Source organism: Nesoenas mayeri, assembly GCF_963082525.1.
Source record: "Nesoenas mayeri genome assembly, chromosome: Z".
NCBI classification, from domain to species: Eukaryota; Metazoa; Chordata; class Aves; order Columbiformes; family Columbidae; genus Nesoenas; species Nesoenas mayeri.
In genome coordinates this window covers 32384899-32398962 of record NC_137542.1, presented here as the reverse complement: position 1 = coordinate 32398962, position 14064 = coordinate 32384899, and the positions used below count along the sequence as shown (strand labels likewise).

Sequence of the window (14064 nt, the reverse complement as noted above, 5' to 3'; positions counted from 1 at the left end):
AGGAGAGAGAACGTGGTTGGTATATCTTGTGGCAGGATTTTAGCCCATGTTCATGTAACACTTTTTAAGAGATTGAAATCCACAGAGGTGCAACAGTTTATTTTGAAAATGTAGCTTTTCATATTTAAATGTCAAGTGACCTGATGACTCATGCAGAACTATGAGTAATTAATAAATTGGAAGTGCAAGTTGTAATTCAGTTATGGGTGAAAAACCCAGGTATGTAATTGCTGACAGTGGCAAAATGCTGCATTTCTGTACTAGCTGAACTAAAATAGTTTCAAGTAGCAAGATTCATATATAAGCTTAGGGTCTAAAGACATCTGTATCTATTAAAAAGGCAGTCTGTTTTTGTTTAACTACGTTTTAAATCAGATTTCAATACTTTACCCCTTTGTCTCCATGTGGTTATACTTCGAATATAATAACGTATTAAATACGTACAACTGTTTACTAAGCAAGAAAATACAAATGGTGGATAGACTGATTTTTTTTTTTTAGCTACAATTGTTGCTTTTCAAAATCTTTTTTCTAGACTGCTGACATTATTGCTCTGTATTACTACTGTTTATACAGATTAAAAAAAAAAAAAAAAAAAAAAAGACTTGAGAATGCTGTTCTTCAAGAAAAACTGATGCAAGAAACCCAGTGTTTTCCTTACCAATACAAGCTGTGTGATGTTGTGTAAAACCAGGTGGACATTTGCATGTGAAGCCTCCAAGTGTGTTGACACAAAGAAACTGACAATTGTGTTGTTTAGTTTGACATTCATCAAGATCTGAAAGTAAGAGAGGTTGTTGTCTTAAGAAGAGTCAACAAAAAAGAGGTGCATTTAGTCTAACTTGATAAAAATATACACTTCAAAACTATTTCCTTTGAAGTTAAGGTACAACAAAATTAAAAGTTACTGTGTATAACTTTTTACCTTTACATGTCCTTCCATCTTCTTGAAGGATGTAGCCCCGAGGACATGAGCACTGATAGCTTCCTTCGGAGTTCTTGCAGATAAAGTTGCATGGTTTAGGAGACTGGGTGCACTCGTCAAGATCTAAACAGAGAAGAGTATCTGTTTTACTGATTTTTTTTTTGTCTTTGAAGGGTGTTTTCTAAACAGCACTATTAAGGGAAAAAAATGTTTGTATAAAAAGTCCCCCATTTACAGTTGTTCAGAGTTCCTACTTTCTTGATGGATGTGTTGCTGTAGAGTTTCTAGGAGGTTACCATTACAATGACAAACTCAGTGCCTTGAAAGAGTAATATATAGTGGCATTAATATTTTCATCCGAGGACTAAGTATTTCTTTTTGGACATACTATGATACACTTATATACAGCTGAAACATATTTTGGTGCTTGTTCTGCTGCAGGAATATTGCCAGTACAGCTTGTTTCTCAGTTTACCCAAATGAAATACAAAAATAGAAGTGTGTATTAAATAAAAAGATAGAAAAATGATATGAAAAGATAAAGAGAAAAAACTGCTTTGATACAAAGCTTTACACAGGTTGATATGTTGTTAGGTACCAAATAAAAATGTAACTGAGGATTAAGATCCTGAATCTTACCGATACAAGATGTACCGCTTATCTCAGTGGTGTAGCCAACTTTACAAAAGCATCGGAAGGAGCCCATAGTGTTAATACACTGTCCATTTCTACACAGATTTGGCATGACCTTACATTCATCAATATCTGTACAGAAAATATTAAATATGTCATATTTCAGTTTTAAATTTGGTATTTTTATTCTATTCCATTTTTGCGCAGTTTCTTGTCATCATGCTTCTGATGGAAACTTTACCCTTTCCTTCTCTTTAAAAACAGAATCTGCATTCCAAGTAAAAAATCCTTCAAACTTTTACTACTATTATTAATGATAATTATAATAATAATATAAAAACCTTCCTGCTATTTCATTGGGTAATCAGGTTGCAGTTTTGCTAACAAAACAGAAATCCCATAGAAGTTAATTTTTTTATGACCAGTGAAAGGATGTCAAAAATTTTTCACCATTATTTAAAAGAAAAGTTAGCTTCTGCTACTTGTGTGGAAATATTAATAGTAATGGCAAAGCATTAAGTGAGACCATTGTTAGAACAATTGTTACTATGCAATTTTTCAGCATACAAAACCTTTCAAAAAATGTCTAGGTTTCAGTTACCGGTTGGTACTTCCTGTTTTAGATCCCAGCCTCAAAATTCTGCACAGCTGCAAGTATTCTGGTGAAGTGACTGTTTAAAGATGTTTTTAATTTCTGGTCTCTCAGCAACATTTGAAAAATCAAACTCTTATTTCGCAGGAAATTCTTCAAAGGAACTTCAAAGACAGTTTTCCCCTTTTCTGCCTCTTTTCATCCCTGAAAATACCTCTTCCATCTGTAGTATAGCCTGGTCCATGTGGACACAGTTTCTTATACTGGGTGGTTCCAGGCAGCGGACAGAGCTCACACTGGTTACCCCAGCCCCGGCCTCCATCACAGCAGCATTCAGATTTAGTGACGAGGTTCCGGCTGCTTGAAGCCATCTGACACATTGTCTGTAAAACTTCGGCAAAGCAAAACCCTTGGCGATTATCTGTTAGGAAGAAGTAGGGAGATCAAGAAAGAGCAGGAGATAAGCATCTGATCTGGCTCTCTGTCAACACCTGCAAGGACTAGAAGATCATTAAGACACTAGTCTGTGAAGTCTATTTTGATTTAGCTCCTCATATTTCTTGTGTCTTCTGATAATATGCTACCATTCCCAGTGTATTCCAAATATTCCTGAGTTCAGTACTTGCATGAGCTGGATAGGAATTTACCTCTAGGAACAATGTGCCCTTGGGCATATCTGGTGAGCTTGCCTAATAGTAAAACAGGCTGCAGGCCAAACTGATTTTCCACTTAAGCTGCCTATGTTTGGCTAGCATTTGAACAATTTACTTGGAGTGGGGTTACAAGTTTGTTTTGTTTGTTTGTTTTACTAGGCAAAATAGCATATTAGTCATCTGTAATTATCCTGATGTGGTTTAAATGACAAAATTGTTACTACTTGAAAGTGTACATTTTCAATAGCACTCCTAGTTTTTGTTGGGGGGAAAAATTAGATGGACTTACTGTTGATCCGTTTCTTTCTAATGCTATTTCACTTAACCTTTGAACCTTTGTTTTAATTCCTGACAATTATGAAAGAGGAACAAAACCTCACCATCATTAAACCTCTACAAGCTTCTTTCGAACAGGCAGCTGAGGAGAGCAGAGATCCCACCTTCCAGTGCTAGTGGGAACTTTGAATTTCACAGAAATTATTTCTTCTAAATACGCTATGTCACCTGTTTTGTTTGTATGTCACCTGTTAGTTAATTAAAATGGAGACACTGTCAAGTATGGTCTGACAGATGCTTATGTTTTTGAATGAAAGATTTTATTTTTTTTCTCTTAAAGTTACAACCCTTCATATCCCTCAGAATGTGCATATGTATCAACACCCAGCTGACCTTCTCTTTTACAAGTATGAGGAGTAGAATCTGTAGATTTTTTACATGCATTAAGTAAAATGTGAACTTTAGCTTTAGGCAAAATGTACTTCAGGTGCCTGATAACTTAATAGTTTACATGAAATAAAGCTGTAAAGCTGTCCTCACTTAAAGTGCCTGTTGTGTGATCTGGCAGGTTTGCTGTAGCAATTTGCAAGACTCAGCAGATTTCTGTTCTCCTACATAAGTACATTGTGCAAGTCTTTATGGACACTGTGACTTGAAGAACATATCATGCTTTGTCTCTAGTTTGAGAGATGGAATAAATGTTAATGTTAACAGAATACAAATGTTTGCACAATATATTTAAAATAATATAATCTAACACTTCTTTTGTGCTTTAATTCTGAAGAAATATTTTGTTTCTGCCAGGCTCATTTTTGTTGTAATTTTTGACCCAGAAAACCCTAAAGGAAAAACAGTAATGAACAAACTAACCCAAAGCATAGTTTTTGGAAAATAATAAGAAAATCGTATATTAAATATAAAAAAAATAATATTGACCTCCAAGCAGAGTATTTCCTTGGCATTAATGACTGTCTGGAGTTAACAGACTGTGGCATCTTCTTCCCATCTGGTCTTAATCTTTAGGAAATACCCTACACTTCCAACATTATGGCTTTGTTATGAAGTCAGCACACTATTGATGGCAATTTGCAGAGAACTGGTTTTATAGTACTTAACATAAGATAACATAAAAGTTTTTTTTATGCAAGAATATTAATAAATACTCATACCATTTCAGTATTGTAAAACACTTTGAAGCATCTACACTTGAATTTTTATAATGAAAAAGCAAGGTTTTGCATTTGTTTGATTTCTAAAAAAGGGAACAATAATTTTATAATGTAAATTACAAGTATGAACTTATTGAAAAGGAAATTCAGGTTGATGAACATAAAACCCTCCATCAGCACTTAATGTGCAGGCCTGCCTCAAAACTTTTTAATATATCTTGCAATTTTTTTGTGAAATCCTAGTATTTTGTATCCATAATTACCGTCTGAACTAAAGGCACAGAAAATTCAGAAGGCTACTTGCAGTATCAGTGTGCTTATGATCATGTTCTGAATATGTAAACACTTAATTTTGCTCTGCATCCCAGTTTTTGATCTATCTAAGGTAACTAAATTCTGCTGCTTCTTTAAAAAAAAATGTCTGGATAGTGTTGCTCAGCACCCCATTTACGTCCTTTGGTATTTAGACACTCCTAGGTGAGGGCCTTAATTGCTAGGCTTAGTTGACATTTTCAAGATGCTCCTCATTCCTATCATTATTTAATATCATATCATTCTTTAACTAATAAGGATTGTTATTTAAGTTCTGTAGCTATGACAGCTGTTAGGTACTCAGAAGCCAAATTTACACTCCGCAGCCTTATACTTTAATGTAAGATAAAGTGTATACAAGAGAAGTATTTACCAAGACACTCAATGCCTGATGGACTTGATAGGAATCCTTCATTACATTCACATCGGTAGCTCCCAATAACATTCATGCAACGACCATTTTCACAGATCCCTGGCTTGGTATGGCATTCATTTTCATCTTTACAAAAAGAAAAAATTAATTAAATGAAAATATATAAATAAATATAAAATTAAATACATTGTTACAAGAAAATATTTCAGCCTTATAGAATACATGCATTGTTCTGCATAATTTTTGCAAAATATTTGCAAGAATTGGAATATCAACAACAGACTAAGCCTGGAAAAGACTTTCCTAATAACACTATCTTATTCCATTCCTTACGCACTACATCTTAAGATGAAAACTTTAATGTTTATGTATTCTTTGCAGCCTGTAACAAGAAAACACTTGCAGCAGAGAAACTTCTAATACTTACTCTTACCTGGCAGGTAGCATTTAAACAAAACTGGAATACATGCAAGATCTGAGTAACAAATTTTCACTTCATAATTAATAAGACTCTCTGAACGCATTTGATCTTTTCTGCAATCAGTCACATTTTAGTTCACACGTAATTTCCCTGAAACAGTTCACAATTTTAGTGTATTTTGTTCCATAGCTAATTGCAAAGATACTCTAAGCAATTATACATCTTCATAGATTCTTAAAGTAAAAACTCAGAAAAGCCTCAGGTGATTTAAAGGCAGCATGACATGACAAAAAAGGCAGAGTTCTTTTTAATAAAGATTATTTCCCCTGAAAAAAAAACAAAACATAAAGATCTGTCAAGGAGAGTCACTGACTTGCTGAAGGAGCACTGTTAGCACTGTTTTAAAATATTTTCCTTTAAAGGATTCACGGAGATGAATTTTGTTTTCTCTTTGTGTCAATGACAGCCTCAGCTAACTCTGCCCACAGATTAAAAAAAAAAAATGAAGGCCATTCCGAATTTATGTACCAGAAGAAAGTATGCTAGATATGTAGCTATCATTTCCACCTCAAGTCATGGACAAAATGATGGAGGAAATCTGTTTGTTTCCTTACAGGATAGAGAATTATTTTGAAACAAGGCAGTTTCCACATCTTTTGCTCTTCATGACTTTTTTAATGCTGTTTCAGAATCTTTAGCTTTAATTCCTTAAGGAACTGTCATACTATTTCTAAACAGTATTAATGCTAAAGGAAATATGGAATATAGGAATGCTAAAGGAAATGTAATTTTTTATTTATAATAATTTTGCTTCCTACTCATCAAATGAGGTCTCTTTTGTTCGGTCACTTTAATTTTTAAATCTAACAAGTGTCTGAAAAACTTCCTGATTTTGTTGTATAAAAGAAGAAACAAAACCAGTTTTTCTTTTGAAACATGTATTAGTTATTTAGAACTATTTTCAGATAAGGCTCAAGCCTTGAAACGAAAAAGAAAGTTTAAGATGCTGGGAATTATTAGCTATCCTAAGTATCCTTTATGAATTACTATTTCCTAGTTTACTGTATACATATGCAGATAATATTTCATTTGCTTGCTTGTTTGTATTTCAGTAATGTCTTCTTGCACTTCTAAGCTTTACCTGTGCAGCCTTCTCCGTCAGGTCTTCGGGTCATTCCAGGAGGACAAATGCACATGAAGGTACCAATCAAATTTTTGCACATCATGCCTCTTGATTCACAGTCATGGAGACCTTCAGCACACTCATCTAGGTCTGGAAAGAAGACATATTTTCTATTTGAACTTCCTTCCAGTAGCTTCAGTTACTGAATATCACTGGCACTTTCTCAAGAAAAAGGACATACAGAATTCCCTAACTCCAAGCACTGAAGAAAAATATGAGACCTATGCTTAATTACAATTGTCTTAATCTTTGTGAGCTGTATCATCTTGTCACGTTAAAGATGAAGTTCATCACTGTGACTTTCTTGGCTTCACAATCCCCTTCAAGAGTGTTCTGGTTTTGGCTGGGATAGTTAATTTTCTTCATAGTAGCCAGTATGGGGCTATGTTTTGAATTTGTGCTGAAAGCAGAGTTGATAATACAGGAATGTTTGAGTTACTGCTGAGCAGTGCTTACACAGAGCCAAGGACTTTTCTGCTCCTCACCCCACACCACCAGCAAGGAGGCTGGGGTGCACAGGAAGCTGGGAGGGGACACAGCTGAGACAGCTGATCCCAAATGACCAAAGCGATATTCCAAACCATGAGATGTTGTGCTCAGCATTATAAAGCTCGGGGAAGATAGAAAGGGAGGATATTTGGAGTTATGATGTTTGTCTTCCCAAGTAATCGTTACACAAGAGGGAGCCCGGCTTTCCTGGAGATGGTTGAATACCTGCCTGCCCATGGGGAGTAGAGAATCAATTCCTTGTTTTGCTTTGCTTTTGTGTGCAGCTTTTGCTTTACTTATTAAACTGTCTTTATCTCAACCCACGAATGTTCTTAACTTTTACCCTTCCAATGCTCTGTCCCTTCCCACCAGGAAAGAATAAGTGAGAGGCTGTGCGGTGCTTACTTGCTGCCTGGGGTTAAACCACTACAAAGAGGTGCACTTGATAAAAAAACCCACTAGATATTGGTCTGACATGAGTTTTGAAAGAGTAAATAATCATCCACTGTGGTGTTTGCTACATTCCACTGAGAGGATGAATGCAAGGTACATAGAAATATTTGGATTATGCTTTGGCCAGTACAGTGTGATGGAAGTTGCGGTTAAGTTCATAAATCAGTCATTACCTTTGCACATCTTTTGGTCTTCTCTTAGTTCATAGCCAACTGGACATGTGCATTCATAAAAACCGTAAGTGTTGATACAACGAAAAGCACACAGCAAGGGATTCTGAGCACACTCATTTATATCTGAACAGAAAGGAAAAAAATAGTTATTCTCCACTAAGTTTTAAAACAATCACCTAGGAAGTTTTCTTATACTTGTGCTTCTCTTGTCAGCTAAAAAGTATCAGATATGTAATAATTCAAACTAGAAACTTCTGGATGTTTGGTTTTGAGTAGCTGGAGAAAACTGAACAAAGCTCTGCTTAGAAAACAATTGCATAATAACTATGGAACTACCTGAGCTTAGTATGACAAGTTGTGACAGGCCTATTTCAGATTTCTATTCTATTCTATGATAATTTTTAAATGTATTTTTGTGTTTGTGTGTGTGATGAGAGATGTCAGCTTTTCTTCCAACTCTACAAAAAAGTGAATTCTTGCTTCAGAAAGCAAACTAATTATGATTCATAAAATACAAAACTTGTGAGTAAGAAGTACCCTGATCAGCATTCAATGAGAGCAGAACAGTTGTACACAAATCCTACACTATGAAAAATAAGAGGTACTTAATGAAACTAACAGAGGAAACAGATGAAAGAAAATAATTCTCTAAGCAGTGAAAGCAGTGACACTCTGGATCTTAGTGCCACAAGAGGCTGTGGAGGCAGATGGTATCAGCGATGCAAGACTGCACTGGACAGATTCTTGGGCAACAGAACCATTAGTGGATATTAAACCCACTCTGCAGAGATGCATCCCCCAGTTTACATTCCTCCTTACTTCCCCAACAAGCAGCTAAATAATGTGACATACTGCAATATGCAGTTGGAAAATCCTGTGGTAAGCTAAAAATACCACTTAAATAATTTCAGAACTTACTTTTTAATGACATATTTCAAGCAGAAACCCTTTTTTTCCTCCTAGTTATTATAGCAACAAAGGCCTGGTTTAATAAAATAGTTTGAATACTGAAGACAGGACAAAAACTAAAGAAAAAAAAAAAAAAGAGTACAAGTTACCTTCACAGTTCATCATTGGGCCTGGTTCAAATCCTTCCTGACAGTTGCACTCAAAACTGCCAATCACATTAGTGCACGTACCATTTCCACATGGGTTACCAATTGCACATTCATCTGTATCTGTATATAATGAATAAATGCATAGTGAAGAGAACTGTGACACATTTAAAATTGTGTTTTAAATTCGAGTGTTACAACTCTCATAATTCATGATATATGGACACACCGATGCAATGTACTCCAGTGTAATCTAAGTTGTATCCCATGGGGCACTCGCAGCGGAACGATCCATCAGTATTGATGCAGTGACCATTTGAGCAAATCCCTGGACTTTCAAGGCATTCATTGACATCTAAAAACCAAGAAGATATTAGCAACCACTTGGTTAATTTCTGTATCAAGTCTTAAAAAAGCATTTTCAAAAAACTATGCACCCTATTCTGTTTATCTCTAGCCATGTGATTTCAAAAGTAATCTTTTAACTACCATTTCATAATAGTTCACATTTATTAAAGGTCAGCTTCTTGGAACCTTGGGGCTGTGGTGAGTAAGTGATCACATTCTAAAATATCCAAATCTAGTTTTATGTGTAAAGAGATTTTTTTTTTAGATTATCTGGAAAAGGAATACATACCTTCACGTGTATCATCAATTCCAGGAATAGTTCCATGACCATATGGACACAGGTCCTGAAAGGCAACTGTAGAGGTATGTTTTAAAAAAAAGAAAAATGAGTGAGAGAGACAACCCTGACAGGCTTCCCCTTTCTGTGCTTGAAGAAAACCAAGAACTGAAGACAGTTGATTACATCAGGAATTCTTGGCACTGTCCCATTTTGCTCTTCTCTTTTGCCTAAAGCAGGCTAGATCTAAAGATGGAGACTACTAGTTCATTTCTCTACAAAGAAAAAGAAATAACTCAGTATACTCAGTATTTCCTTTTTTTTTTTTCCCTGTGTTTTTTTCTATTTAATTTTGTTCCTTTTGTTGACCTGAAAATCATTCTAGAAAGGGCTGTAAGAGAGAATGCCAAAAAGATCTCTCCTTCTAATCATCAAAAAGGTAGAACACAAATGTGCTCTTCCTTTTCTCCCACCTAAAAAGGCTTTATTTTAAATCTTGATGTGTACCTTCTTCTTCCTTTGGACAGAGCTCACAAGGGTCACCCCATCCTTCTCCTGGCATTTTACTGCAGCAACACTTTGCCTTTGTGGTGTTGAAAGCCTTTGGCACTGAGCATTTCCCATTCTCAAAGTTAGTGAAACAGAAGCTCTGTCGAGTATCTAAAAAAGAAAATACAGTTATGTGGAGCTATCACCTTGCACCTCCTACCTGGTTGAATGATGACTGTCTAGCTCTGAAAGGAGTAATGTTAGGCCTTTATTTTTCATACTATTTTGAAAGTACTTTCTACTCCTCATAAACACATAGATGGGACCTGCAGAGGATACTTTTTACTCATTCTACAGAGTATTTGTTATCTATTAGAATAAGTTATTACATTCCTTAATCATTAACTTACCAAAACATCTCCGTCCATTATCAGACAGCACAAAACCTGTAGGACAGATGCACTGGAAACCTCCTGCAGTGTTTGTGCAAGAGCCAAAGAGACAGATGTTGGGATCCTCATTACACTCATTAATATCTGTAAATTAAAGGAGAAAAGCTTCACCATAACTCCATTGGCTGTGTATTTCTCAGTTAAGAAAGATTGTTTATTTATTTAACTTCAGCAGGAGGTGCCTCTCGAAGAAAGCACTCAAGACGTAAAGCAGCCTGAAGATTCCACTAACTCTTTCAAATTAGAGCATTTCACTGGCATGTTTCCCTCTTCAAATACCATTCTCTGTTATTTGTAATATTTATAGTATAAAGTTTAAATAAATGCTTTCAGAATGAAGCAGAACACATATTTCTGATAAGTATTTTTGTGTAAACATAAAACATCCAAAGATTAATTTAAAAAAAAAAACATCTGTATGTTGGAGGTTCTTTATAATTAAAGGTGGGCTTTTTTCATGTTGATTGACAGATTTTTGAACAAAACTAGAATCACAGAACGTCCTGAGTTGGAAGGGACCCACAAGGATCACCGAGTCCAACTCCTGTCCCTGCACAGGACAACCCCACAGTTCACACCATGTGTCTGAGGGCTTGTCCAGTCTCTTCTTGAACACTGTCAGGCTTGGAGCTGTGACACCTCCCTGGGGAGCCTGTTCCAGTGCTTCAGCCTCTGGGTGAAGAACCTCTTCCTAATGTTCAACCTAAACCTCCCCTGGCACATCTTCCTGACATTCCCTTGGGTTCTGTCATTGGTCACCAGAGAGAAGACATCAGCACCTTCCCCTCCTCCTCCCCTTGTGAGGAAACTGTAGCTGCCATGAGGTCTCCTCTCTGTCTCCTCTTCTCCAGGCTGAACAAACCAAGTGACTTTAGCTGCTCCTCATATGGCTTCTCCTCTAAAACCTTCACCAACTTTGTAGCCCTTTTCTGGACACTCTCCAGTAGTTTTATATCCTTTTTATCCTGTGTTGCCCAGAACTGCACACAGTGCTCCAGGTGAGGCTGCACCAGTGCAGAGCAGAGCGGGACAATCAGCTCCCTTGCCCGGCTGGCAATGCTGTGCTGGATGCACCCCAGGACATGGGTGGCCCTCTTGGCTGCCAGGGCACTGTTGGCTCATGTTCAACTTGCCACAGCCAGTGATATTCCTGGAAAACTAAAAGCCTTCATTTTAAATCCATGATTTTACAACTGTAGGTGGTTTGAATTCATATAAAACATAACTGCTAGTATGGAAACAGCAGTTGCCAAAAGAAACAATGAAGTTGGCAGGCAAACTGAATGTGGTGGCATGATGCATGATACAAAAGGATGAGAGAACTCTGGGGCTTAGAAAACACATCCTATTGTTCAAGACAAAAATTCAGAAAGGTTTCTGTGATCCAGTTCCTGCACCCATACAGATTAGCTGGCTATAGGCCAAGTCTTTATGTCCTTGCCAGAGTTTTTGTCAGTTCATACAAGGACAAGCTGCTCGTTTATTATTGGGAGTTATTTGGATGAATGAGTGTCTGGCGTTTCATACCACCTAACTTCAGCCATTTAAGCTGAAAATCAGTTTTCTTAATGTAGTCACAGGGGAAGAGACCAGTGCTTACTCTGTCCTCTGACCATCCAGAAACCTAAGATATCTAGGTTAGCTACCTAAAACAAGTTGTGTGCACCTTCCTTGCCAGGTGCCTCAAACAGTCAATTTAAATGCCCAATAAATTCACAGTAGTCCTGTGCTTTGCTCTGTTGGAAAAGGGAGTTGTAACTTGGATTTATTTCTCATTCTCTGTCACACCAGTTTTTAATTTATTGTGGGACATTCGGCTCCTGAATGATATTCAAGGGTTTAAATGAGAATTCTATGAACAATCAAGAACATGCAAAATGATGAAAGGTCTGCTGTACTCTCTTCATTCTTGCGTGAATCTCAGCACTTGAGGGACATTATACAAAACACAAAATCAGAAAATAGTTGCTAGAAGAAACTAATTTAAGCAATTGTTCCCATAAGCTCCATAATTTTATCAAGATTTTTATACTTCATAGCCCTCTGAAACCAGAAGCTTAGTTCATGCACTGATTGCCAGTAATTACCTTTCTGTAAACATCAAATAAATCCAGTACACAGATTGGTTTGTTTTATGAATGATATTTAAGAAAAAAAAAAAAGTGAATGAAAGATAAAATACCATTTTTTGAAAAGTAAATATTTTTCTATTTGCATTAATGAAGAAGTTAATGTGCAAAATATCATTCAATACAGTACAAAATATATTGCCTTCCATTTTTAAAACCTCTTCTGAAGATTTTTTCTACTTATTTATTCTCTGTCACTATGATTTTAAGTCAGGCGACATTCACAAATATTATGGTATACAGCTAAATTCTACCAAATTAGAACTGGATACTTTCACTAATTTTTAGAGTGTTCAGAAGCAACAATTACAACTTGCCTTACCAATACAACTTTCACTTTTTACTTCATATCCTGGTGGACAGATGCATCTGAATGATCCTTCCAAATTTTGACAGGTACCAGGAGAGCATGAACCAGGTAGTGCCACACACTCATTAGTATCTTTGGAGAGTAAATGGAATCAAGAAAGGTTTAGAATCATGTAATTCTTATGGTAACAAAACAGGGTTATACATCAAAAAGTCTGTAGGTCTCTTTTCTAATTTTCTAAAGCATTTAAATGCTTAAAGGTCAACAATTATTCTAAAATCCAGTTACTTCTACTGTGTTTTCATTAAAATCACTGTCTTTTTTTTTTTTTTTTTTCTTTCATATTTAGATACTCAGACTGTGGTGCTTCCCTAGAGATGGGAGGTAATAGTTTGACTATTTCAGGTCACCAGTACTTTAACATGTCCTTGTGGGATCATTCATACCAATGCAATTCTTGCCATCTGGAGTAAGTTCGTATCCTTCGTTACACAAACATTTGAAGGAACCAATTTCATTGAAACACCGTCCATTTCTGCACACTTGACCAAAAAAGGAACTGCACTCATCAATATCTGAAAAAAAACAAAACAAATCAAAACAAAATAAAACTCCAGAAGCAAGTACTGAGTCCCAGCATAGTATATACTGTACGTTATAAACACACCCAAGTTGCAATATATATTTCTGTGGAAAAGGCAAATCTTGCAGCAACAAGAGAACAGATGACAGCTAGTGGAAAGTAACACTCCATTAAGGTATATGTTCTATATAAACAACACTTTTTTTAATAGGGTATTATAATTTTCAAACTTGCAGCATTACCTCAGCTACTGCATCTGGAGACATTAAATTACTGCCAAGTGACTATATGATACTAACTCCAGACACAGAAAAGAATATGTTACATGGAGTGTTCTGGATTTTATGTGGATTTATTTGTGCTTGAGTTTCCTCCTAAAACCTACTTGCCTTTTCCCAATTTTGGAATATGTAATTTGCTTTCTGTAGAATGATTTTCTCCTTTGTAAGAGTTCTGAAAATGAGGGTTGGAAATGCTTATTAGTTTGTAGAGTTACTTTGATAATGCAGACATAAAGGAGAACTGCATAAGAAAAAATGCTAATGAGAAAGTTTCAGAATAAATGAAAAGGAGATCAGAGAAGCATCATGGTGTAAGCACAACTTATACTTCTCTGCTTTAAAACACTTGAATTTAAATGATGAAGACTAACATCAGTTTTACAGGAGAGTTAATATTCTTCTTCAGAAGTACTAAGTACCAGCCCCTGAAAAAGAGGCACCTTCTGCTTCAGCCTGTACAGCCATGCTTGTGTTACTAGTTTATTCCA

At 36.0% G+C, this 14064-nt stretch overlaps 1 protein-coding gene across 1 annotated transcript in view; it reads right to left on the bottom strand.

The window, feature by feature from the left end:
- The window catches only part of FBN2 (fibrillin 2), a gene marked incomplete at both ends in the record, with an annotated part of 157449 nt that overhangs the window by 8432 nt on the left and 134953 nt on the right, over positions 1-14064 (bottom strand). Inside the window, 14 exons of the mRNA XM_080362871.1 lie at positions 662-778; positions 926-1048; positions 1565-1690; positions 2365-2571; positions 4934-5059; positions 6496-6627; positions 7653-7775; positions 8711-8830; positions 8937-9062; positions 9345-9410; positions 9840-9992; positions 10232-10357; positions 12725-12844; positions 13159-13287. Coding sequence (XP_080218997.1) covers positions 662-778; positions 926-1048; positions 1565-1690; positions 2365-2571; positions 4934-5059; positions 6496-6627; positions 7653-7775; positions 8711-8830; positions 8937-9062; positions 9345-9410; positions 9840-9992; positions 10232-10357; positions 12725-12844; positions 13159-13287 — 1794 coding nt within the window. The remainder of the gene's footprint in view (positions 1-661; positions 779-925; positions 1049-1564; positions 1691-2364; positions 2572-4933; positions 5060-6495; positions 6628-7652; positions 7776-8710; positions 8831-8936; positions 9063-9344; positions 9411-9839; positions 9993-10231; positions 10358-12724; positions 12845-13158; positions 13288-14064) is intronic.